The sequence below is a fragment of the Patella vulgata genome, chromosome 6 (genome assembly GCF_932274485.2).
Source record: "Patella vulgata chromosome 6, xgPatVulg1.2, whole genome shotgun sequence".
Taxonomy (NCBI): Eukaryota; Metazoa; Mollusca; class Gastropoda; family Patellidae; genus Patella; species Patella vulgata.
Window position 1 is genome coordinate 66148641 of NC_065884.2, and position 25158 is coordinate 66173798.

The 25158-nt window shown below is 35.8% G+C and overlaps 2 protein-coding genes across 2 annotated transcripts; one reads left to right on the forward strand and one right to left on the reverse strand.

Moving 5' to 3' along the window:
• Nucleotides 1-936: 936 nt before the first annotated feature.
• LOC126824097 (glyoxalase domain-containing protein 4) lies at nt 937-20270 on the reverse strand. Its single transcript, XM_056101924.1, has 10 exons — nt 20092-20270; nt 17001-17050; nt 10770-10890; nt 9868-10006; nt 8925-8975; nt 7512-7591; nt 6887-6973; nt 5567-5680; nt 4518-4604; nt 937-4030 (listed from the first exon to the last, which is right to left on the reverse strand). Exons 1-10 carry the CDS (start codon nt 20179-20181, stop codon nt 3965-3967), a joined length of 885 nt encoding a protein of 294 aa, XP_055957899.1. The 5' UTR covers nt 20182-20270; the 3' UTR covers nt 937-3964.
• Nucleotides 20271-20398: 128 nt separating this feature from the next.
• LOC126824048 (rRNA methyltransferase 3, mitochondrial) lies at nt 20399-25149 on the forward strand. Its single transcript, XM_050553208.2, has 4 exons — nt 20399-20820; nt 21355-21599; nt 22537-22695; nt 23153-25149. Exons 1-4 carry the CDS (start codon nt 20405-20407, stop codon nt 23746-23748), a joined length of 1416 nt encoding a protein of 471 aa, XP_050409165.1. The 5' UTR covers nt 20399-20404; the 3' UTR covers nt 23749-25149.
• Nucleotides 25150-25158: the final 9 nt, after the last annotated feature.

The window sequence follows — 25158 nt, forward strand, 5'->3', positions numbered from 1 at the left end:
GCTGACTCGCTAGCCTGGCGGTTGGGTGTTCGATCCCTACATTGGCCGAGAAAGTTCATCCAGATTTTCCGGCGTGGTTCTCCCTTGTCAGTGATGCAGGACGGAGGGCCTGACAAGGACAGCTGTCTAGTAGTTCGGATGGGACAAAAAACCGAGGCCCTGTGTACACATTGGCGTGCACGTAAAATATCCCTTGACATTTGGAATTCGATATAAGAGTAGGCCGTAGTGCCGCTGTCCAGGGAAAATTTCCCTCATAGCACACTGTATGGCATATGCCTGTCTTCATTAGCCCAGTTGGGAGCAGACCAGTAGGACGTTAAACCCCATTTCATTTCAGTACATATGGTTGCTGGCTCAATAACGAGCCTACTAAACTTATGCTGTTTGTTTACAATTAGCTTCGCTTGAGAACCGACACTAGGCTAGTTAACCTACATAAAGATGATTTTAGTTGAAACACTGATAAGTAATTTCGACAAGTATATATTCTGCTTTCATTAAATAAAATTGAAAAGGTTTAATTAGTCTTTTTGTCAGAGTCATTTCGGGACTAACATATGGTTTAATTTTATTTCAATAATTCGCTTGCATGTAGGCGTCTTTAGCAGTGGGGGAGAAACCGAAGGACCCGGAGAAAACCCACGAGATGGGACAGGCAACCCTACTCCTTGTCACGTACAACCGGGGATTCGAAACCAAGCCAGCTGACTCAATACAGCGCGTACGTGCTAACCATTCTGCCATCCAACCCCCCTATTCTCGAAGTAGAGTGGGTAGTGTGCAGAATGAAGAATGAATAATGAGGAGGTGCCAGGATTGTTCTGACAAGAAATGTGGCCTATAAATTCAGACACCGTCTTTTAATTCTCGACCAATTGATCATGAAATCAGGGGAAACCATTCTTGATCTTCGATTTATAAATAAAAAAACGATTTTGAGGAAAACTCCATGATTTATAATTCATTTCGCCAGTCACATTAATAGTAACATTCACATCTATATTTTATACAAATAGAATTCTGGCTGTGATCCAATAGAATTACAGTAGGCCTTACAGTAGGCCTACCCTGGCTGTGATCCAATAGTATTAAAGTACCCTGCTGTGATCCAATAGTATTACAGTACCCTGGCTGTGATCTAATAGTATTACAGTACCCTGGCTGTGATCTAATGGAATTAAAGTACCCAGGCTGTGATCCAATGGAATTGCAGTACCCTGGCTGTGATCCAATAGAACTACAGTACCCTGGCTGTAATCCAATAGAATTACAGTACCTTGGCTGTGATCTAATAGAATTACAGTACCCTGGCTGTGATCTAATAGAACTACAGTACCTTGGCTGTGATCTAATAGAATTACAGTACCCTGGCTGTGATCCAATATAATACAGGACCCTGGCTGTGATACAATAGAATTACAGTACCCTGGCTGTGATAAAGCACAGATTACATCAATTTAACATGTTTTATATTTAAATTCAAAGATGCTGTATATTTGCATACACACAATAATTCATTACAATAACATCAATACAATTATTTAGAAAAAGCTGTTTGGCCAAAAGAAAAGCCTGCAATTAAAGTATTCTGCAACAAGCAATAACATAAACACTTGTGTAGAATACAGTGATTGTTTTCCATATCAATTTCCATATATAACCAATATGGAAAAGCAATTTGGCCAGAAGAAAAGCATACAACTCGGGTACTTTCTGCAACAAGCAATAATATAAACATTTGTGTACAAATTGTTGATTGTTTTCCATATAAAACGTGTTGTGTTTTTTTTTATTAAAAGCAGATTGGCCAATAAAAAAGTATACAACTACAGAACTTTGTGCAACAAGTAATAACATTACGTATAATCTATCTGGATTTTTTTTTACCCTTAATATTGCCTTGTTTAAATATCATTTTAGCGTAAAAACGAAACCCGTATTTTCCATATTATTGCTGACGAGGCCTAATGAGGCCATAGGTTGCATGGGGTTTTGCCGAACTGTTCAGGAGAGCTAAAGAATTTGCATAGCTGTAAAGAATTGTACAAATACATCTGGTCAAAATTTTACATTTCTAAAGATATCTCTACTGAATGTATGTGTAGCGGTTTAAAGAGAGAGAGAGAGATATGGGGTTTAACATCCTCTCAACACAAACTAGGTCATTTCGCCACTAACATATGGTTCAATTTTATTTCAATAATTCCCTTTAATAAAGAGAAGAAATGTCATGTCCAGCACCTTGTGAGGTCATGATTTTACCCAAAATATTTTGTCAATAATAGGCAACCAAGGTGTAAGGTCATGATTTGACGTAGAATATTCTGTCAATTGGCATTCAACAAGCTGCTAAATATAGAAAAGAAATGTCATGTCAACTGAGTCATGTGATGTCATGATGTTATATACATGATTTTTGAATTAATTTACATACCGGTAATTTGTACAACATATATAGTCTTTGAATGCCTATGTGAAACCTACCCAAGATCCATTTTAACAAATAGTTCCAATGGCGGACTACGTCATACAGCTGAGGCTATATGTAGGGTACTGGAGTCGGCTGAGGTTTGCCGAGTGATGTGAAACATACCCAAGTTCTAATTTAAGAAATCTTAGTTAAATAGAAGTATATACCAGGGCTCTTGTTTGAGCTATATTAACCAGTCATGACTGACCAGAGTGTGAAAATGACCAGATGCTAAATATAGATAAGAATTTGAGAATATTATGTATTGATTGTAAATCATTGCTGTACCTTTAGATTAAAGTAAAGGAAGATGTAGGCAAGACTGAGGTAATTTTATTCCAGCAGTTTGATTTATTTAATTCTGGAATAAATACATGTTTTCAAATCACCTTGGTGTTATATTAAACCTCACTCTAATTCCGATATATGATCGTAAACTAACTTGTCAGTCAATTCATATGTTTTAAAATTAATTATCTAAAGAAAACCTCAAAACACAAAATACAGTAACATTTATAAACACAAAAAAATATATGGACAATATTTGGATAATGTTAAAACTTGTCATAATATCAAGCTAATCGCTAATCCCAAGTAAACAAAAGACCTCAAATATTCACCTGTTAGCAAAAATTGACTTCATATTTAATTAATAATTCGTCAATTGCTATTATATAACTAATATCTAAAGTTCTACAAATATTTTTTTTATTTAGTTTTAATCAACCCTAGAAAAATATGATACAATTTATGTATATTTAATAGATATCTTTAAAAATAAAAAAATGTCATAGATAAGTCATGATATTGGACACGTCAATCGTCAACATTTAAAATTGATATTTTCTTTAAAAGTTTAAAAATCAACATTTAATATGGACCTGACCCTGAGTTCACAAAGCATTCTCAGACTTAAGTTAAGAATTTACTCAACTTTCAATCACTGTTTATGAGAAATATCTTTGATCCAGAAACACAAAACTTTTATTAATGATGTATTTGATACATTAAAACAACAAAAGTTTTATAAGGGGCTGTATTTTAGTTACAATAAGGCGATCAGTTTTAAGTAAATTCATAACTTAAGTCTGAGAATGCTTTGTGAACTCGGGGCCTGTTGTCAATATAGAATTGAACTTTGAACTCCTATTGCTTTATGCTCCTTTAAACCTGTATAAGATTGGAAGACGATGTTGGGATATATAACTTATATCATACTTCAGGAGCACCTGTTTAAAAATTTGGCTTCTTATTTCGTCATGCTAAACAAAAAGTATTTGATTCCTCTTCCCAAAAACTTTTAGGTACAAATATTGAAGATGTTAAATTTTAAGCAAATATTTTCCTTCATCATATAATTTGGGTATTTTATAATGTTTTAAAACTGGTAAAATCTAGTCAAAAAGTCTCTTTCATCCAGAACATGACATATGGGTTAACAGTCTAATATGATTTTTAGAATATGATGGGTAAGAGATCAGATCCTGTTTTTTACGCTGCAGCTTTCGACTTGTTGTGTTTCGCGAACCATTCATCACTTTTGTCATTCTTTAAACCCTGCAAATATAGAACAACAACAAAATCTTAAAATCTTTCATTTTCTTTTTTTTTACAAAAAGATGTCATAAATTTTGTTTCTAATAAAGTTGAAAATATTCTGAGAAAAAAACCAAAAAACATACTAATTATTGGATATGGCAGCAAATTAGGGTAGAGATCTTTTCTCGAAGTAGAGTAGATAGTTTTCTGTGTACAGAAAGCCCCTGACACTGTAATTCATGGTTTTAGCCTTACTACTCGACTAACACGGTCTCCTTCCCCCACATGGATCCACAACACTAAGCATGACATACATGAGAGATAGAATGGCCCTGACACTGTATAATTCATGGTTTTAGCCTTACTACTCGACTAACATGGCCTCCTTCCCCCACTTGGATCCACATCACTAAGCATGACATACATGACAACATATATAGAGATAGAATGAACTTGGATTTCAGAAGCCAGAGGTACTGGGTGTATGATAAAGAAGTTAACAAACCTCATCTAAAAGAGAATCAGCTTTTGGGTCCACTTGTGATAATTCTTTAAACGCTTCATCTCCAACAAAACATATTTCATGGCCATCCTAAAATTCAAAAAACAAATTTTGATATAAAGTCAATAATAGTTTTAAGTTGTCTTTTTAGATCAAGAGAGAGATCAAAAAAAAAGAGAGAGAGAGAGAGACAGACAGACAGAGAGAGGGTTTAAAGTCCACTCAACACAAACTAGGTCGTTTTGGGACTAACATATCGTTCAATTTTATTTCAATAATTCGTTTCACACAGGGGTCTTTAGCTGTGGGAAGAAACCTGATGACCCCAAGAAAACCTGAGGTTGGAGAGGCAACCCTACTTCATGTACAAACAGAGAATCGAAACTACACCACTTGACTCGATGACAGACCTTATGATATAAAGTGTTGTGTTAGAAAAAATTCAACCACCCAAGCCGGTTATATTTCATAGAATTGTGTCCCGCATGTGTATTTGTTAAAATTGTGTATTTGATAGAATTGTGCATTTGATAGAGATGTGTTTTTGATAGAATTGTGTATTTTACAATGTCACAAAGTGACCTCAGGTTCTTAAGCTTAATAACTGCCCCTTTTCCCAATTTCCCACACAACTAATTAATTTATTTCAATGATTTAAAAATATAGTTCATTTTGGCATCTGATACATACCAAATGAACATAACAATGGTGACTGATAGAACTGTGTATTTGATAGAATTGTGCATTTGATAGAATTGTTCATTTGATAGAATTGTGCATTTGATAGAATTGTGTACTTGATAGAATTGTGCATTTGATAGAATTGTGTACTTGATAGAATTGTGTACTTGATAGAGCTGTGCATTTGATAGAATTGTATACTTGATAGAATTGTATACTTGATAGAATTGTATACTTGATAGAATTGTGTATTTTTTTAAATTGTGTATTTGATAGAATTGTGTATTTGTAAAAATTGTGTATTTGATAGAATTGTGTATTTGATAGAATTGTGTATGCCCAGTTTAATTACTTAATGCCAGTTGACTTACAGGATCAGCCAATATAACAACTTGTACTGTTGCCTTGCCAGGAGTATCTAAACTTATCAATGGGGTCAATATCTTCTGATTTTCATTCTTCATTAACTGTTCTAATGCTGGTAACTATAAAATACAAATATTAATATTCAATTTTACCGGTAATATAATACTGGTAATTCTAATTTCTGGGATATTATTTGCAATATGATTAAAATACAGATCTATATTTCATTTTGTCTTTTTATACTTTCGACGGCCTACATAACACGAAGATCTGACCAGTTGTAGTGGAAGGTCACATCAGGTGTCATACAAGCGGCTTTTGACCCTATGACGTCAGACATTGATTAATCAATCAGCGTTGACGTTTCTACTGGTTTACCCACAGTTTCGTGGATCGCATGTCAAGAACTCGCCATAACAGACCATTCTATTAGTTAATCCCTTACTTCAACCAGAATGCGGGTTATATAACAACTCTTCCAGATCCTAGTGTAGTAAAGACAAGTAAAACTATAAAAAACGAGAGGAAATCGGATCTGTGTACTAAGAGCAGGATTTATTCACACCATATAGTAAGGGCTTCATGCACACCATAATGGTAATGGCCTTATGAACACCATCTTCCATAATGGACTTTTTAATGGCCTTGCTTACACCATCTGCCGTAATGGCCTTATGCACACCAAGTGGTATTGGCCTTATTCTCTCCATCTACGGTAATGACCTTATGCAAACCATCTGTCGTAATGGCCTTATGCACACCATGCAATACTGTAATGGCCTTATGCACACCATCTGTGATAATGGCTCTATGCACACCATCTGTGCTAATGGCTCTATGCACACCATCTGTGTTAATGGCTCTATGCACACCATCTGTGTTAATGGCTCTATGCACACCAAGTGGTATTGGCCTTATTCTCTCCATCTACGGTAATGACCTTATGCAAACCATCTGTCGTAATGGCCTCATGCAATACCCTTATGCACACCATCTGTGATAATGGCTCTATGCACACCATCTGTGCTAATGGCTCTATGCACACCATCTGTGTTAATGGCTCTATGAACACCATCTGTGCTAATGGCTCTATGCACACCATATGTGCTAATGGCCTGTAGCACTCCATTTACTCCTTTAGAACTTAAGACTGCATGAAACCGCCTGATAACTTGTGTGCCCTTAACTGCTCCAAAATGCCTGCGTCACGTGTATAGCTGTGGTGCCCCCAAAACCTGTATACTGTCCTACAGCGTCAGTCAAAGAAACAAACAGATAGAGGGTTAATGAATCTGAAATATCAAACAAGAAAAAGGGTTATTTACCTGCTCTTTAGGACATGCAAAAGCAATTCGGCCAAAAGCTGTTGCATGATCAATAGGTACTCCTAAATCAATAAATTCTAATTTACACTGAAATAAAAAAACAACAAATAAACATCGGTTGTCATACAATGAAACATATAATACATTCTTTCTGTTTGGTCTTGAAGCCTGTATATGACAAGGAGTAGGGTTGCCTGCCCATCCTCATTGGTTTTTTTGTTTAGCAGTGACGGGAAACAGGAGGACTCTGAGAAACTACACTTGGTTGTCTGGGCAACCCTACTCCTGGTCACGTACAAGCTGAGATCGAAACTGTCCTAATTTCTAAATTTCAGACCTTATGATCCAAAGGAAATGCTTTAAACGACTCAGCCCCTCCCTCCTCCCCTCATGCAAAGTAAGAGAAAGAGAGAGAGAGAGAGAGAGAGAGAGAGGTGACTTGTATATTCAACTTCAATTATTAAATGGAATTGAAACAATTATCAATGAAGAGAAGACAGCTAGTTTATGATTTAATGAGCAGAATGATAAAGTAAAAGTGGTTTATTATTTAACTGGACGTATTTTTAATTTTTAAAGTATTTATCTACAGTAAACATAGAAATACTACTTTATATATAAATACCTTATTATCAGAATACCCTAGAACGACAGATTTTTCAGTCTGACTGTATATTTTCATTCCTAATAATCTTGTCCAATAATCTGGAATATATACATAAATACACTGTAATAATAACCTGGTTCAATATGTATTATACATTATACAAACTGTATTAATAACCTGGTATTAAACATACTAATAACCTGGTCCAATTAATATTATATATCTACATACATAAATACACTGTACTAATAATATATCTTTAATAAGACTAAAATTATCAATGGAATATATCTTTAATAAGACTAAAATTATCAATGGAATATATCTTTAATAAGACTAAAATTATCAATGGAATATATCTTTAATAAGACCAAAATTCTCCATAGAAGATATCTTTAATAAGACCAAAATTCTCCATAGAAGATATCTTTAATAAGACCAAAATTATCAATGGAAGATATCTTTAATAAGACAATTCTCAAAGGAGGATATCTTTAATAAGACCAAAATGCTCAATGGACAATATCTTTAGTAAGACAACTCTCAATAGAAGATATCTTTAATAAGACCAAAATTCTCAATGGAAGATATCTTTAATAAGACATAAATCCTCAAAGGAGGATATCTTTAATAGACAATTCTCAAAGGAGGATATCTTTAATAGACAATTCTCAAAGGAGGATATCTTTAATAGACAATTCTCAAAGGAGGATATCTTTAATAGACAATTCTCAATGGAGGATATCTTTAATAAGACAATTCTCAAAGGAGGATATCTTTAATAGACAATTCTCAAAGGAGGATATTTTTAATAGACAATTCTCAATGGAGGATATCTTTAATAGACAATTCTCAAAGGAGGATATCTTTAATAGACAATTCTCAAAGGAGGATATCTTTAATAGACAATTCTCAATGGAAGATATCTTAAATAGAAAATTCTCAATGGAAGATATCTTTAATAAGGAGGATATTTTTAATAGACAATTCTCAAAGGAAGACATCTTTAATAGACAATTCTCAAAGGAAGACATCTTTAATAGACAATTCTCAAAGGAAGACATCTTTAATAAAGACATAAATACTAAACGAAATGGGTTGTAACACTATGGTCTACTCTTATATTGAATTCCACCTGCCAAGGGATCTTTTACATGCACGCCAATGTATACACAGGTCCTTGTTTTTTTGTACCATCCTGATGAACTTTATCGGCCAATATATAATAAGGTGATTGTGTAATGTTGTATAAAAAATCTGATACATAACTTGCTTTATCATGTTGCACATGTTTTTGATAACAGAGTTTCTTTTTGTTATAAATTCTACACAAACATTGCAAGTTATTATCTTAATCGAAAACAAACATTCTTATCAAAAATAACATGATAAAGCAAAAAATTTTAATATAAAAATAGAAGTTATGATTACCAATGGTATTCTGTAGATTAGAACATCCAAGTATAACTTTCTGTACAGGGTCTGGTAAAAAATAAAAAAAATAAAAAAATAAAACGAAATGAGGTTTGAGAGAGAGAATGTGGTTTAACATCCACTCAACACTAACTAGGTCAATTTGGGACTAACATATATGGTTCAATTTCATTTCAATAATTCGTTGCACTTAGGGGTCTTTAGTTGTGGGAAGAAACACAATGACCCAGAGAAAACCCATGAGGTTGAACAGGCGACCTTACTCCAGGCTAGCGAGCCAGCTTCTTACTCACTTAGCCATCATTTGTGTTGAGCGGACGTTAAACTCCATTTCTCTCCCTCACTCTCTCTTTTTAAAATTTTGATAAAAATAACCATCCGACATGATAAACTTGTGACAACAAACTAGATCAAATTTGATTGATGACTATAAATTTTATTTATTGTTATCTACAAATGGTGGGAATGCCATTAAAATTCTTAAAACTCCCAATGGTGCTATCATTTAATGTACAAGATTATGTAATCATCGTAGTACATAAATAATTTGAATGTCTTAAACATTATCACGCAATGTCACACCCGAGACATTCAAAAACCTTGAAATACAGACTAAACTATCACATACGTCAAATTTTGTATCATCCGAGTCCTTTAAAACATTAAAATACTGATAACATTATCAAACACAACAAGTTTTGTATCACTGTATCACACAATGTCTTGCAAGATACCTTTAAACGAGTAAAGAGAGAGAGAAAAATGGGGTTTAACATCCGCTCGACACAAACTAAGCCATTTCAGGACTAACATATGGTTCAATCTTCCAGATCCTAGTATAGTAAAGACAAGTAAAACGAAATTTTGAACTTTAGAAAACGAAACGAAATAGGATCTGTGTTTTAATCAGATTGCAAAGATCAAGTCAAAATAAACATACCTCCATTTATATCTGCAGGAAGAATAAAGAATCTATAACCACCCGGTGATATGATAGTTGTCACACCATTTTCAACCGTGGCTGGTGTGTTTGTCTTCTGGATATTCTCTAACACTTTATTAGAAGCTATTGCTATACCCTATAAAACAAAACAAATGATATGGGGTTTAACGTCCTACTGTTCTGCTCTGACTGGGCTAATAAAGACGGGCATGCGACCATACAGTGTGCTATGATGGAAATTTTGCCTGGGCAGTGGCACTATGGCCTACTCTTACATCGAATTCCAACTGTCAAGGGATCTTTTCTTACATCCATGCCAATGTATATACGGGACCTCAGTTTTTCATCCCATCTGAAGGATTAGACAGCTGTCCTTGTCAGGCCCTCTGTCCTGCACCACTGACATTGGTATACTGATGTTGTTTTGTTAATTAAATGCTAAACAATCAATTTAAGTACATATTTAGAATTTAATAAAGCTGTGAGAAATTTGATATTAAGCCAAAAATGATGCATCGTTACTTTAAACATACATTATACAAGAGCTAAATCTGTCTATTGCAGGTCTTTCTTTAGGCCTGAAATGTTATCTACATGTAAATTATTAATTAGACATTAATTAACTTATCTAGACTATAATCAACTCTTGATGCCATTGCTAGCCTGCGATATTACTGGATTGGAATACATTTTGTGAAGGCTGATTTAACGTCAAAATGGATAATCAAGACTTTGTTTTTTTATCGTACTGACTTTAGTAATGATGATTGAGGCTAGGCCTAAAATTCAATTGCTACAGCATCTTGGTAAATTTTCAGCATATTCTCTTTACATTATTTTGTAACTATCATAATTACTCCCAAATGGCCCCTTTAAGTAAAAATTTATTAATCACCTACCTGAAAATCATTTCCTACTTTATAGGATCCAAGACCATAATTATACGTTAGTTCTACGACAAAATGATCATCTTCCGGTCCATAGCCCACCATGGATTTACTCCATCGACCATCATACGGACTGAAAAATAACAAAACTAAAAATTAATCTACCATCATACGAACTGAAAAATAACAAAACTAAAAATTAATCTACCATCATACGAACTGAAAAATTAAAAAAATATTACTCATTGATTTTCCAAGCAACAAACTTGACTGAATTAGAAGAGAAGTTTTAATCCATGTCATGTTTCAGGTACAAACATTATAACAACTGGCTCCAGAAATGCGCAGGGGGATCACGGTGGCTAAGTGGGTAAGACGCTGGCTTACTAGCATGAAGGTCGGGTGTTCGACCCCTGCATTGGCTGAGAAAGTTCATCTAGATTTTCCGGCGTGGTTCCCCCTTGTCAGTGATGCAGGACGGAAGAAATCATTAGAGGTGACTGTAAGGGGAAAATTTCCAATAATTAAATGACCTTTCAATTGCAAATTGTCTTATACATTTGTTTATCAGTTAAGTTTGGCGACTGTCTGTCGTCGTGTCACTGTAAAAACTATTACTATTCTTTATAAATCTATGGACTGCTTCTAATATTAAAATATGTGATATGTGATTTTATCATTTTTATATCAATTTTGATGTCAGTTTTGTCATATCATGCAGTTATCTCTGGTAATAAGTTTCGGCCATTTTGCTGTCATGCAGTTATCTCAATATTTGTTTTTTTCTGGTAAGAAGTTTGGTCATATCATGATTATCAGAGGAAAACCTTATCTTAAGTTACATTCTTATGTATAATATATTCAACCCTAACAGGGATAGACTGATAAAGACAGCTGTCTAGTCGTTTGGATGGAACGAAAAACCAAGGTCCTGTGTACACATTGACGTGCACGTAAAAGATCCCTTAATGGTTGGAATTCGATATAAGAGTAGGCCATAGTGCCGCTGACCGTCTTCATTGGCCCAGTCGGAGCAGAACAATAGGACATTAAACCCCATTTCATTTAATTAGCCCAGGGAGAAGTTGGACGTTAAACACTCATTTAATTTCAACTTTAACAGGGATAACTTGATAAGACAAGTATCAGTCTCTTTTATAAGAGATCAATGGGGTTTAAAATCCACTTAACACAAACTACATCATTTGGGGACTAACATATGGTACAAATTTATCTTTAATAATTTGCTTTTCCATAGAGGTCTTTAGCAGTGGGAGGAAACTAGAGGACCCAGAGAAATCCCACAAGGTTGGACAAGTGACCCTGGGAATTGAAACTACTTCATGTGACTCAATGTCAGATCTTATGATCTAAAGTACATGCATTAACAACGTTTATTATTCAATGACATGCGTTATACCACTTGGCCACCCAACCCTCCCTCTTTAAAGAGAGAGAGAGAGAGAGAGAAATGGGGTTTAACATCCACTCGACACAAACTAGGATATTTCGGGACTAACATATGGTTCAATTTTATTTCAATAATTCGCTTGCGCATAGTGGTTGTTAGCAGTGGGAGGAAACCGGAGGACCCGGAGAAAATCCACGAGGTTGGACAGGCGACCGTACTCCTTGTTATTTCGTAGTTCAAATATCTTGTATGAGTAAACATATATTATTTCGTAGTTCAAATATCTGATATGAGTACACATGTATTATTTCATAGTTCAAATATCTTATATGAGTACGTACATGTATTATATTTCGTAGTTCAAATATCTTATATGAGTACATATTACGATGTAGTTGATATCTGATATGAGTAGTATTATCTCATAGTTCAAGTATCAACAACAGATTATAAACACATGTCTAATATCAACATAGCTGTAATTCAATACACACTATCAAACTTAAGCTCTTCTTAATGTGAGAGAGAGAGAGAGAGAGAGAGAGAGGATTTAACTCCACCAACACAAACTAGGTCATTTCGGGACTAACATATGGTTCAGTTCTTTTTCAATAATTCGCTTGTGACCCTACTCCTTGTCACGTACAACCAGGGAATCAAAACCACGCCAGTTGACTCAATGACAGATCTTATGATACAACGCACTAACCATTCAGCCATCCAACCCCCCTAGAAAGTTCCTTTATGATACAATGCGCTAACCATTCAGCCATCCAACCCCTCTTTCAATCACGGTATTGGCCTAGAAAGTTCCTTATGATTTTCCATTGTGACTTTCCCTCTTGGGTTTTTGTATCATCCAAACAACTATACATGTATGGTGTCCCATGCCAGACACCTTTATCCTGCACCACTAACAAGGAGGAACCGCGTCGAAAAGTACTGATAAACTTTCTCGGCCAACGCAGGGATCAAACAAGGGACCTCCAGGCTAACGAACGAACGACTTACACACTGAGCGACCGTGGCCATTAAGTAAATTAGGCAGTCAGTAGTAAGAAGATAGTTGATCACCTGTATGAATGAAACTATATCAGATGAATGGGGTCGAGTCCCAGGTGTCACAGGTGTAAACCAATATTTAACCAGTATATCACACCTGATAACACGGACTGACAACAAAGGGGTAGGATATCTTCATCCCCTATCAATATACGACCTAATAATAATATAAACAAAACCCCTTATCAATATACCCTAATTTGACCAAAAGGTTGAACATGATCTTAAGCTGAAGTTATTAAACATACATTATGCAAGAGCTAAATCTGTCTATTGCAGGTCTTTCTTTAGGCCTGAAATGTTTTATTAGAAATTTATTAACATGAAAAGACCTTAATCAATTCTCGATGCCATCTTTTCAATGGATTTGAATCCAATCTGCTGCTCAATGCTAATTGATGATTAAATGCAAAAATGGATAATTGAGACTATGTTTATTATCGTTTATTTAGTAATGATGAGGGAGGCTAGGCCGAAAATTCAATCGCTAATATCTTGGTTCAGAGTGAAGCAATTTGACTGAAATTTTCCGCATATTCCCTTTACATTATCTACTTGTTAACTATTATAGTGAGAACTGTCAGCTCTTTATCTAATCTTCCATAATGTCAGTCATTGTTTTTTAAGGCGAGCGATCGCTCTTGATCACCTGACACTCACCTGAATGTCGACCAAGGGGAGTTTTTTTCCCCTCCCCCTAAAACTGAAAATCGCTCTCCTTTACATAGTCATTGGGGGTTTATTATCATTTGATAATAAGAGTGATTTAAAAATTAAGGAGAGTGATTTAAAAATTAAGAAGAGTGATTAGTTATGTGCATGGGAAATGGTTCTAAAATCAATAACTGCATGTAATGGGGTCATTCCTGGCCCTAAGTTCACAAAGCATTCTCAGACTTAAGTTGAGAATTTGCTCAACTTTCAATCACTGTTTATGAGAAATAGCTTTGATCTAGAAACACAAAACTTTGCACATAGTTTCTTATTGATGTATTTGATATATTAAAACAATAAAAGTTTTATAAAGAGCTATATTTTAGTTAAAATAAGGTGAACAAGTTTGAGTAAATTCTTCAACTTAAGTCTGAGAATGCATTGTGAACTTGGGGCCAGGAATGACCCCATTACATGCAGTTATTGATTTTAGAACCATTTCCCATGCACATAACTAATCACTCTTCTTAATTTTTAAATCACTCTCCTTAATTTTTAAATCACTCTTATTATCAAAACTGGGAGAGTTTTTTGAGGGGAGCGATTTTTTCAATTCATTGATTGTAGGGAGCTTGTTTTGGCTTTCTCTGAAATACAAACAACAACGACTTGAATTCCCCTTTAAATATTCACAATATTGACCAGATTTTCATAACCATGATACACAGTGTAACATTGTACAATACATGTATATCCATCTTAAGACAAGTTTCAAATTAAACAAAATTTGACCAAAGAGTTGAAATGATCTCAAGGCATCTTATTACATCCAAAGTTCATAATTAATATTGACCAAATATTCATAACCAAGATTTAATACTGCAGTCTTGATGTATTTTTTATCTGCTCAGTATATCCCAATCTATTTCACAGACAGGCCTGGAAATAACGGTTTTAGATGTAACTGACAGAATGTCACGCACTAATGAAATAGTACCTGACAGTTACAAACCGGCCAGAAGTGGGTCAAATGAAGTCCCAGTAGGAAATAGGTTAATTATAAGCTTCCATTCCCTTTAATTTAACCAGACTTCAACAAAATGAAATGAAATGAAATGGGGTTTAACGCCCTACTGTTCTGCTCCTATACTGGGGTAATAAAGACGGGCATACGCCATACAGTGTGCTATGAGGGAAATTTTGCCCGGGCAGCGGCACTATCGCCTACTCTTATATCGAATTCCAACTGCTAAGGGATCTTTTATGTGCATTCCATTCCAATGTATACACAGGACCTCGGTTTTTCGTCTCATTCGAAGGACTAGACAGCTGTCCTTGTCAGGCCCTCCGACTTCAACAAAAATAAATTTTGGTAATTTTTTATGGAGAATGTCTTATATTCTAATGTATGTGATTATCACAAAAATAATGCCAATTATTGATAAACATTTGGAAAATTTTCCATTTTTAATTCATCCATCGATCGTGATGATCTAAAATATTAGCATTTTTCTACTATTGCCAGTATCAAAAAATGCTTCATTCCTAGGACAAAGAGAGAAATGAATGTAATGGGATTTTACGTCCTACTACTCCAACTGGGCTAATAAAGATGGGCATACCCCATGACGTGTGAAATGAAATCAAATGGGGTTGAACGTCCTACTGTTCTGTTCCGACTGGGCTAATGAAGTTGGGCATACACATACAGTGTACTATGAGGGAAAATTTGCCTGGACTGCGGCACTACGGTCTACCCTTATATCGAATTCCAACTGTCAAGGGATCTTTCACGTGCACGCCAATGTGTACACAGGACCTCTGTTTTTTGTCCCATCCGAACAACTAGACAGCTGTCCTTATTACTTTACACTTGTTTTAACACAACCGAATTTAAAACCACAAGTGGAAAGTAATAACTGTCATAAATTATCTAATAAATAATTTGATGATTCTGTCGGATCATTAAATATGTATATTTTCTGGTTATATTTACAGATCTCTCCAGTAATGACAGTATGGTTTCATAGATAATATATTATTAATTAAATAGACGGTATACAAATAATCGCGATCATTAACAAATTAATAGTTACGCATACTTAGTAAGACGAGATGTGCTTGTTTTATAAACAAATAACCATTAATTATTTCTGTGAACACACGATCTTCTAATCCGATTAAATACAGAATTATTGAACATGACAATGGAAAAAATAAAATGTAATGAGGTTTAACGTGTTCTGCGGCGACTGAGCTAATGAAGACGGGCATTCACCATATAGTGTGCTATGAGGGATATTTTGGCCGTACAGCGGCGTTACGTCCTACCCTTACATGTATATCAAATTTCAACTGAAAAGGAATATTTTACGTGCACGCCGATGTGTACACAGGACCTAGGGTTTTTGTCCCATCTGAACAACTAGACAGCTGTACTTGCCAGGCCCTCGGTCCTTCAACACTGACAAGGGGACACCCTTTACAATGGAAGTTCACAAATTCTATCAGCAAGCCTGGAAATATAGCACAACCCTTCTGGTACCTATCGTACAGAATTGATTTTTTCAAATTTTTTATGGGAATGTTATTTACAATGCGGCAAAACCCGCTGGTCTAGAGAGTTGATTATAAGCTTGTCATGTGAATAAATGTCTAAATAATAATTCATATAACAATTGAAGCCAAAAGAAAGACCTGCAATAAGCAGATTTAGCGCCTACATAATGTGTCTTTAATGTATACCGGGTGTTTTTTTGGCTGAACCCTTAAATCATAAAATAGATATTAGCTCTCATGTTTTAAAACTGTTGCATTAATTTCTTTTGGGTTCTAAATAAAATGTGTGAGAGAGAGAGAGAGAGAGTGAGAGAGGTCTACTCAACACAAACTAGGTCATTTGGGGACTAACATATGGTTCAATTTTAATTCAATAATTCACATGCGCGTAGGGGTCTTTAGCAGTGGGAGGAAACTTGAGAACCCAGAAAAAACCCACGAGGTTGGACAGACGGAATCGAAACCACCTTAGTTGACACAATGACAGACGTTATGATACAGCGCGCATGCGCTAACCATCCGGCCATCCAACCCCGGCGACAATAAAATGTACATACCCATTACAAGCAGCTTTACATCCTTCTTCAAATTCTTCATGACGCAAAAACTGAAGAAAAAAAAAATATCAAACAAATTATCTCAAAGGAATTTTAAAGCTTATTAACTTAATAATTAAATCTTTCATTTTTACCAACAAGTTAAACCCTTTATATTAAAGTTCAAGTTCAGATGACTTGTCTCATCTGACCCAGAAAAATTAATCACTTAAAGGGACAATAACACTCTTGCTGGCTTGACAGCTCCAGAAAATAAAAAATAGCCTTATTCTAAGTACTAGATGTGTTAGTGTCCTACCTGTTGTGTAAATTATCCATTAAATCCTATTTTACTTGTCCAGAGGGCTCAAAAATATTTTTAAATCCAAGTCACATTTGAAAAGCTTTACGTCAGGCTTTTCAAATCATTTAGTTGAATTATTCCAATTTTATAAATTAGGTGTGTTAAGATGAAATTTGTATCATCAATTAATTGGAATATTGTAAAATAGTACAATTTGTTGACCAGAATAAAGATTGGGACATATTATTCAGTTACAACAACAGTGGTATTGAGCCTTTAAGATGAGAAAATCTGTTCAACATAAAACTGTGACTTACATGTATATGAAAAATGAATGTATTTTGACATTCATTCATATCTTATTCACTGTCATAGATATTGTAGTTAATTGTGCTATTCAGGTTTTTTTATAATAATAATAATAATTGATTTAAATAACACCAACAACTCAACTCAGCGAGTTGCTCTCGGGCGCTTTACATAAGTACAACTATATAAGTACGAAAACTTAACTAAAGATAAAATCCAAATTTTAGTAGATACTTCAATTTTGATTGGCTAAGCACTAAAATCAATCTAATATTATTCAATCAAATTGCTAAAATTTGGATTTTATCTTAGTTAAAATTTTGTGAAACAGCCCCCAGATCCGTGGTACATAGATTAGTATAGACTAATGACAGACTAACATGTTCATAAATTACAGTAACATCTTTACGTTTGTCATTTACATTGTACCTAATGTCAAAAGGTCATAGGTAATTTTCTCGAAGTCCCGAGACAAATCTAGCATATTTGTGTCTTTCTGGTATGTGAAAAATTATAATAAATATCGTTGACTAAAGGTAGTGTAACTCCATTTTAAAAAAACCCAAACTATAACTGTAAACATGCCTTCAAGGTCATTCGTCTAAACCTGATTTTCTAGAAAATGTTTTAAATACGTATTACTGTTTTAACATACAGCAAACAAGAACTATCATCAAAACAGCAAGAGAACAGTTTAAAATATTTTAAAAAGACATTATACATTCTTCTATTGCCCACCTCCACTCTTCGCACGGCAACACATAACCCCATTCTCTATCATACCGCCCCCACTCCTCCCACCCACCCCAACTCTAAACAAATTCCCCAACTCCTCCTATCTACCCCTATTCCTCCCATCCACCCATTATCTCTTCACACCACACCCACTCCTCCCACCCACCCCAACTCTAAACTACATGTACTCCCATCCTCTTCACACCACACCCATTCCTCCCACCCACCTCAACTTCAAACTCCTCCCATCCACCCATTCTCTCTTCACACCACACCACACCACACCCACTCCTCCCACCCACCCCAACTCTAAACTCCTCCCATCCACCTATTCTCTCTTCACATCACACCCACTCCCCCCCACCCACCCCACACTCTAAAAAAATTCCCCAACTCCTTCAATCCACCCCTCATCCTCCCAACCACACCAACTCCAAACCAGTTCCCCAACTCCCCCCATCCACCCCTACCCTGCCCACCCACACCAACTCTAAACTCCTCTCGTGCACCCATTCTCTCTTCACACCACCCCTACTCCTCCTCCACTCCGACCATCCACACCAACTCTAAACAAATTCCCCAACTCCTCACACTCACCTCTACTCCTCCCCCCCCCCCAGGGTTACATACAAATATGGGAAATTAATATGAATCATTACAATAAATTAACGTGAAGTGTGTAAGAAGGGAGACATCTTGGCTACAGACAAATTTCAATCACTCATATTTCTGTCTATATCTTTGTCTCCAAAAATATCTAATCATAAACAATTGTTTTTAGAGAGAGAGAGAGAGAGAGAGAGAGAGAGAGAGAGAGGTGGTGTGGTTTCCATTCCTGCTTGTTCATGACAAGGAGTAGGGTTTCCTGCTTCCTTCTACTGCTAAAAGACCCCTTCAAGCAAATCATGATATTCTGCCATTATTCCAGGCCAGCCCTGATTAATTTCTCTTAGGCGTAGAGTTATTGAAAAAGCATTTTCCTGTGCAACTACTAGCTGGTATCAAATAATGTTCAAACTGAGAAAATTTATGAAATTCAATGAGATTTGAATGGAAATATTAGTGGTTTGGGCGTAGTTGTAGGCCAATCAAACAAGCATTATCATTTGACAATCAAAACCTACCCTTTATCTTGTGATTTTAAATGTATGAGAGCATCTCTAAAAGTCATATGACATATCCTCAAATGATCAATATTATCACATGACGTTTTTGGAAGAGAAATATGCAAGACAGCCCATAAAAAGGTTGGTGCTAAATGATAAGGCCAAGTCAATTTTTCTTCATATGTCACGAGATGTAAACTGGGCTAGCACTAATCCCAACCCTAACCCTGGACCTACCCCCAATATGCTAACACTAACCCTAACTTACAATCTCGCCAACAATCACATGCCCTAACCTTACATCTCAGCGACCTTGACAAAAATTGAGCTGGTCTTAACAACTACATGTAGATTTAGCCCCCCTAAAAATTGTATTCACCATTCAGTCAGACAGGTGGAAACACCAGTAAGTACGATGTCTTAATCATAAAGGCCTAGTTTGGAGGCTTTATGAAATGTAATGGTTCACTGCACTTTAATGTTAATTCTACATGTCAACTGATACTGTCTAGATTTTTGTAATTTAGGCCTATAGTATATAAGACTTTGTAATATATAAGCATGCCTATAAAAACATACAACTGTCTTAAAGATAGGCTACTAAATACTATAAAAATAGTAGCCTATATAAACTATAATCATGTTAAAATAAACCCACCTTCATACCAAGCACATCTCTGTAAAACTTTGCTGTTTCGTGTCTATTCCCAATTTTAAATACGAAATGAAGAGCTCTTCGTGATGCCATTTTGATATCAATAACAATACAACTTTGTCGGCGTATTTATGCTGAATAATTTTCCACTTGTTGGCCGACTGATTTCATTCAGCTTTCTTGTCACATGACAGCCATGTGATCATATTTACACAACTATGTAGTCTTGTTAATCCAGACACTTTGTTGTGATTTGATATGGACAAATGACCTGTAAAACGTGACTTAATGCAAGGTCAACAAAATGGCGGCGTCCATGAAAACGTGTATTTCTAGTTGTTTTACAACTTTATTTAAATTTAAGCCACAGGCGTCCTCCTATAATCTGTCACATAATCTAATATGTAGATCGTACGCGAGAGGAGTTCGAAGGCGTGTCGAAAATATGCTTACACCAGAAATGGAACGCGAAAAACTTGCAGAAAAGGGGATTTCAGTGGAAGACCCCTCTCAGAATCCTTATTTATCCTACATACCTACAGATCCCGTGCAACAAAATATCAAAAACTCAACCAATAACAAAATTGGAAAGAAAAAATCCAAACATGAAGATCAAATGACTGTCGAAAAAATTAAACGGCAAAATAAAATGTTTGAATCAGAAGTCAAAAATACTAAATCCAGTTCAAAATACCAATATGAAAAGTTGGACGATGGAGATAAGAGATTTGGGTAGGTATATTAATTTATACCCAAGCCTGGACACCAGTTATCATACAGCATATATTTACAGGCCTAGACATAAGACAACTGCTATAGACATTATTAAACACTGCAAAACACAGTTATTGCCAATTGGTCTCATCTGATTGGGGGATGGGGGTTGATGGCTGAATGGTTAGCACTTGCGCGCTGTATCATAAAGTTTGTCATTGAGTCAACTGGCATGGTTTTGATTCCCCAGTTGTACGTGACAAGGAGTAGGGTCGCTTGTCCAACCTCGTGGGTTTTCTCTGGGCCCTCAGTTTCCTCCCACTGCTAAAGATCCCAACGCGCAAGCGAATTATGGAAATAAAATTGAACCATATGTTAGTCCCGAAATGACCAAGTTTGGGTCGAGTGGACGTTAAACCCCATTTCTCTCTGTCTCAGATCTGATCGAAGAACCATAAAAACTTGAGATACAAGATTTTGCAGTAGCACTGACAATGTGTTTGTATTGCATTTTCATCGTAAAAAAATATGAAATCTATTTTTCTATTTCAGTAAAACCATTCTAGCCGCCAAATCCAAGCCGCAGCGCGAAGAGAAGAAGATAATATTATTAGAAGGTCATAGGTTAATTAATGATGGGTTAAAAGCTGGTGGTGTAATGAAACAGTTGTATTTTAGTGATGTTAAGCTGCTATCGGACTTACGACAAGAATCTTTATCGACAACACCACTGTATAAAATTACTTATAAGCAACTCAAAATATGGTCGGATACCCAATCACCATCTGGTCTTATTGGTAGGTATATCATTCAGATGTTGTCAGTGAATTGGGAGCCGCGGTGGCTCAGTGATGAAGACGTTGGCTCTTTAACTTGGAGGTCCCGTGTTCGATCCCTGCGTTGGCCGGGAAAGTTCAACAGTATTTTCTGCGTGGTTCTCCCTTGTCAATGGTGTAGGATGGAGGGCCGAATGGGACGTAAAAAAAATTCCTCAGCAGTTGGAATTCGATAGGACGATATAAGAGTGGGTAGTAGTGCCGCTGTCCGGGCAAAATTTCCCTCATGGCCCACTGTATGGAGTATGCCGGCCTTCATTAGCCCAGTCGGAGCTGAACAGTTGGACGTAAAACCCCATTTCAGTTTTGTTAGTGAATTCATAACCTGCTACACATACATGGGGGTTGGATGGCTGAATTTTAACGTGTGCGCAGTGCATCATAAGGTCTTTCAATGAGTTAACTGGCGTGGTTTTGATTCCCCGGTTGTATGTGACAAGGAATAGGGTCACCTGTCCAACCGCGTGGGTTTTCTCCCGGTCCTCAGGTTTCCTACCACTGATAAAGACCACTATGCACAAGCGAATTATTGAAATAAAATTAAACCATGTTAGTCCCGAAATAACCTAGTTTGTGTCGAGTGGCCATTAAACCCTATTTCTCTCTCTCTCTCCTGTTTTCTAGTAGTTTGTGTTGTTGTATTTTAACATGAATTTGTTTTATAGTAGTTTGTGTTATTGTATTTTAACTAACATGAATTTGTTTTCTAGTGATTCATTTTATTGTATATTTAACATGAATTTGTTTTATAGTAATTTGTGTTATTGTATTTTTAACATGAATTTGTTTTATAGTAATTTATGTTATTATTTTTAACATGAATTTGTTTTATAGTAATTTGTGTTATTGTATTTAACATGAATTTGTTTTATAGTAATTTGTGTTTTTGTATTTTTAGCTATATTTGAGAAACCAAATCAAGGACAAGCATTAAGTTTACCTGAAGAAACCCTACCTGTTACCTTGATATGTGATCGTGTTCGTGATCCAGGTAATATGGGAACATTGATCAGAACAGCTGCAGCAGTCGGATGTCGGGCAGTCATGACCGTTAAAGGTATTTATAGGTCTATCTGTTTTTTATACATAGGTAAAATTTATTTGAATGGTCGTATGTACAATTTAATGTGAAGAATTTTTACTGGCCATTAAATTATATAAAAAGGCGAAGTTACATAATTGAGACATATAATAAAAAATATTTACAGGTGCCTCATAAGAGAGAGAGAGAGAGAAATGGGGTTTAACGTCCACTCGACACAAACTATGTTATTTCGGAACTAACATATGGCTTAATTTTATTTCAATAATTCGCTTGCGCGTAGGGGTCTTTAGCAGTGGGAGGAAACCGGAGGACCCGGAGAAAACCCACGAGGTTGGCCGGACAGCAAGATTTTTGCCCTACTCATCTTTAAATTGAATGACAGACCTGATGATCTAACATGCATGCGTTTAACCATTTGGCAACCCAACCCCCTATATTTAATAAACAATAATTCTCTTGTTTTTGACAGGTTGTGTGGATGCTTGGGAACCGAAGGTACTTCGTGCTGGTATGGGCTGCCATTTTAATATTCCAATATATACTGGCTTCACCTGGGACACCGTTTCAAACTATTTTAATTCCTCAACTCAAATTTTCATAGCTGACACGAGACAACCTCAAAAAATCACCAGAGGATTGGACGAAAAGAATGTTGATTTATTTCTAGATCTGGCAGAAACCGTTACGATTGAAGGTTCAGATGTGAATATGGACGAACACCGTGAAGATGACCATGATGTAGATGATGATGAATCAGAAGATCGCATGACTAAATCAATGAAGAAACTTTACAAGAAAACGCCCCTTCCCATCACTAGCTATGATAAACTTGACGTAAACTCTAATGTGGCTTTAATCATTGGTGGTGAAACTGAAGGCGTCAGTCCAGAGGCTAAGAAGATGGCTTTCGATCGGTTTGGACACATTGTGACCGTTCCTATGACTAATGTAGTGAATAGCTTAAATACGTCTATTGCAGCGGGTGTTATTCTCTATGAAATTAAAAGACAAATGGACCTGAACAGAGCGAATGACCAGCATCCAAATATCTCGCACAGGGAATGAAATAATGTGTAAAAAGACAAATAGGTCTGATAAATGCAAATGACCAACATCCAAATACTTCACACACAGAATAAGAGAATGTGTTAATATTTATTTGTGAAAAAAACAATTAATCTTTTTTGTTCCCCCTGCCTTTTCGGTTTGTTCATCTGTCACAATAAATATTCTTTTGTAATGTATAAAAAAACAAATAGGTGTGAACAATGCAAACGACCAGCATCCAAATATTTCACATACGGAATAAGAGAATGGGCAAATATTTATTTGTGAAAAAAACAATCTTTTTTGTCACCTGCCTTTCCGGTTTGTCTGTCTGTCACAATAACTATTCTTCTGATTGATGTAGAATGTTCACACTGGGTGTGGCTGATTTGACCGGGTTCGATGATGAGCATAATCTGAGCTAAGCTTTTTGATTGGTCAAGGCTTTAGTAAACACAACTTTGAATCTAATTAATTAAGAGTTATGAAACTTGTTGAAAAGTTTAATTACGTCAACACCTTGACTATGTTTAATAATTAGCATTTATTGATTGGTCAAGACTTTATAAAGATAAATATGCATGTAATTAACAAGTGTCTTCTATTTATTTTACATTAAGACGTGCAGGATGGAGGGCCTGACAAGAACGGCTGTCTAGTCATTCAGATTGGACGAAAAACCGAGGTCCTGTGTATACATTGGTGTTGGAGTAGGCCATAGTACCGCTGCACGGCCAGAATTTCCCTCATAGCACACTGTATGGTGAATGCCCGCCTTCATTAGCCCAGTATAGAAGCAGAACGGTTGACTTTTACATTCTTCACTTGATGTAGATGAAATAAAAATGCTAAATAAAAAATCAATCAATCTGAATAAAACACAGATCCTATTCGCATAAGGCATATTTCAAACTTTTGTTCGTATGTGCGAGTAGATAACTTCCATTTTGTTGCCATATTTGAAAAATGTCCTACATTTTCACGGAAAGTGACTCGTACAGCAGACAGCTAGTTTCGAATTTTCCGGGAAAATTCTATTATTGCGTCGTGTCAAATAGGCTGATTGGAGTCAAAATGATAGAGGGAAGTATTTTGGGGCTCTGTGCATGGAATAGCTGACCATGTTTTAGACCATCGGGACGAAACTGACAGTGAAATTCTGAACATACTGCTGATCTGACTTAGACGAAGGAAAAAAGCCGGAATTGGATCAAATGGACCAAAGATTTTGATCCGAGTTGAACAAAGATCCGACTTACACGCAGAAATTTAATAAGAAAAACGTGCTGGATCAAAGGGTCCAAATGATTTTTTCCGAGTTGAGCAAAGTTTCGACTTATACAAATCTGACTTGCGCGAGGTTTACTGTAGGTAAAAATTTCTTTTACTTATCTTCACTATACTAGGATCTTGATGATTTGTTATTTA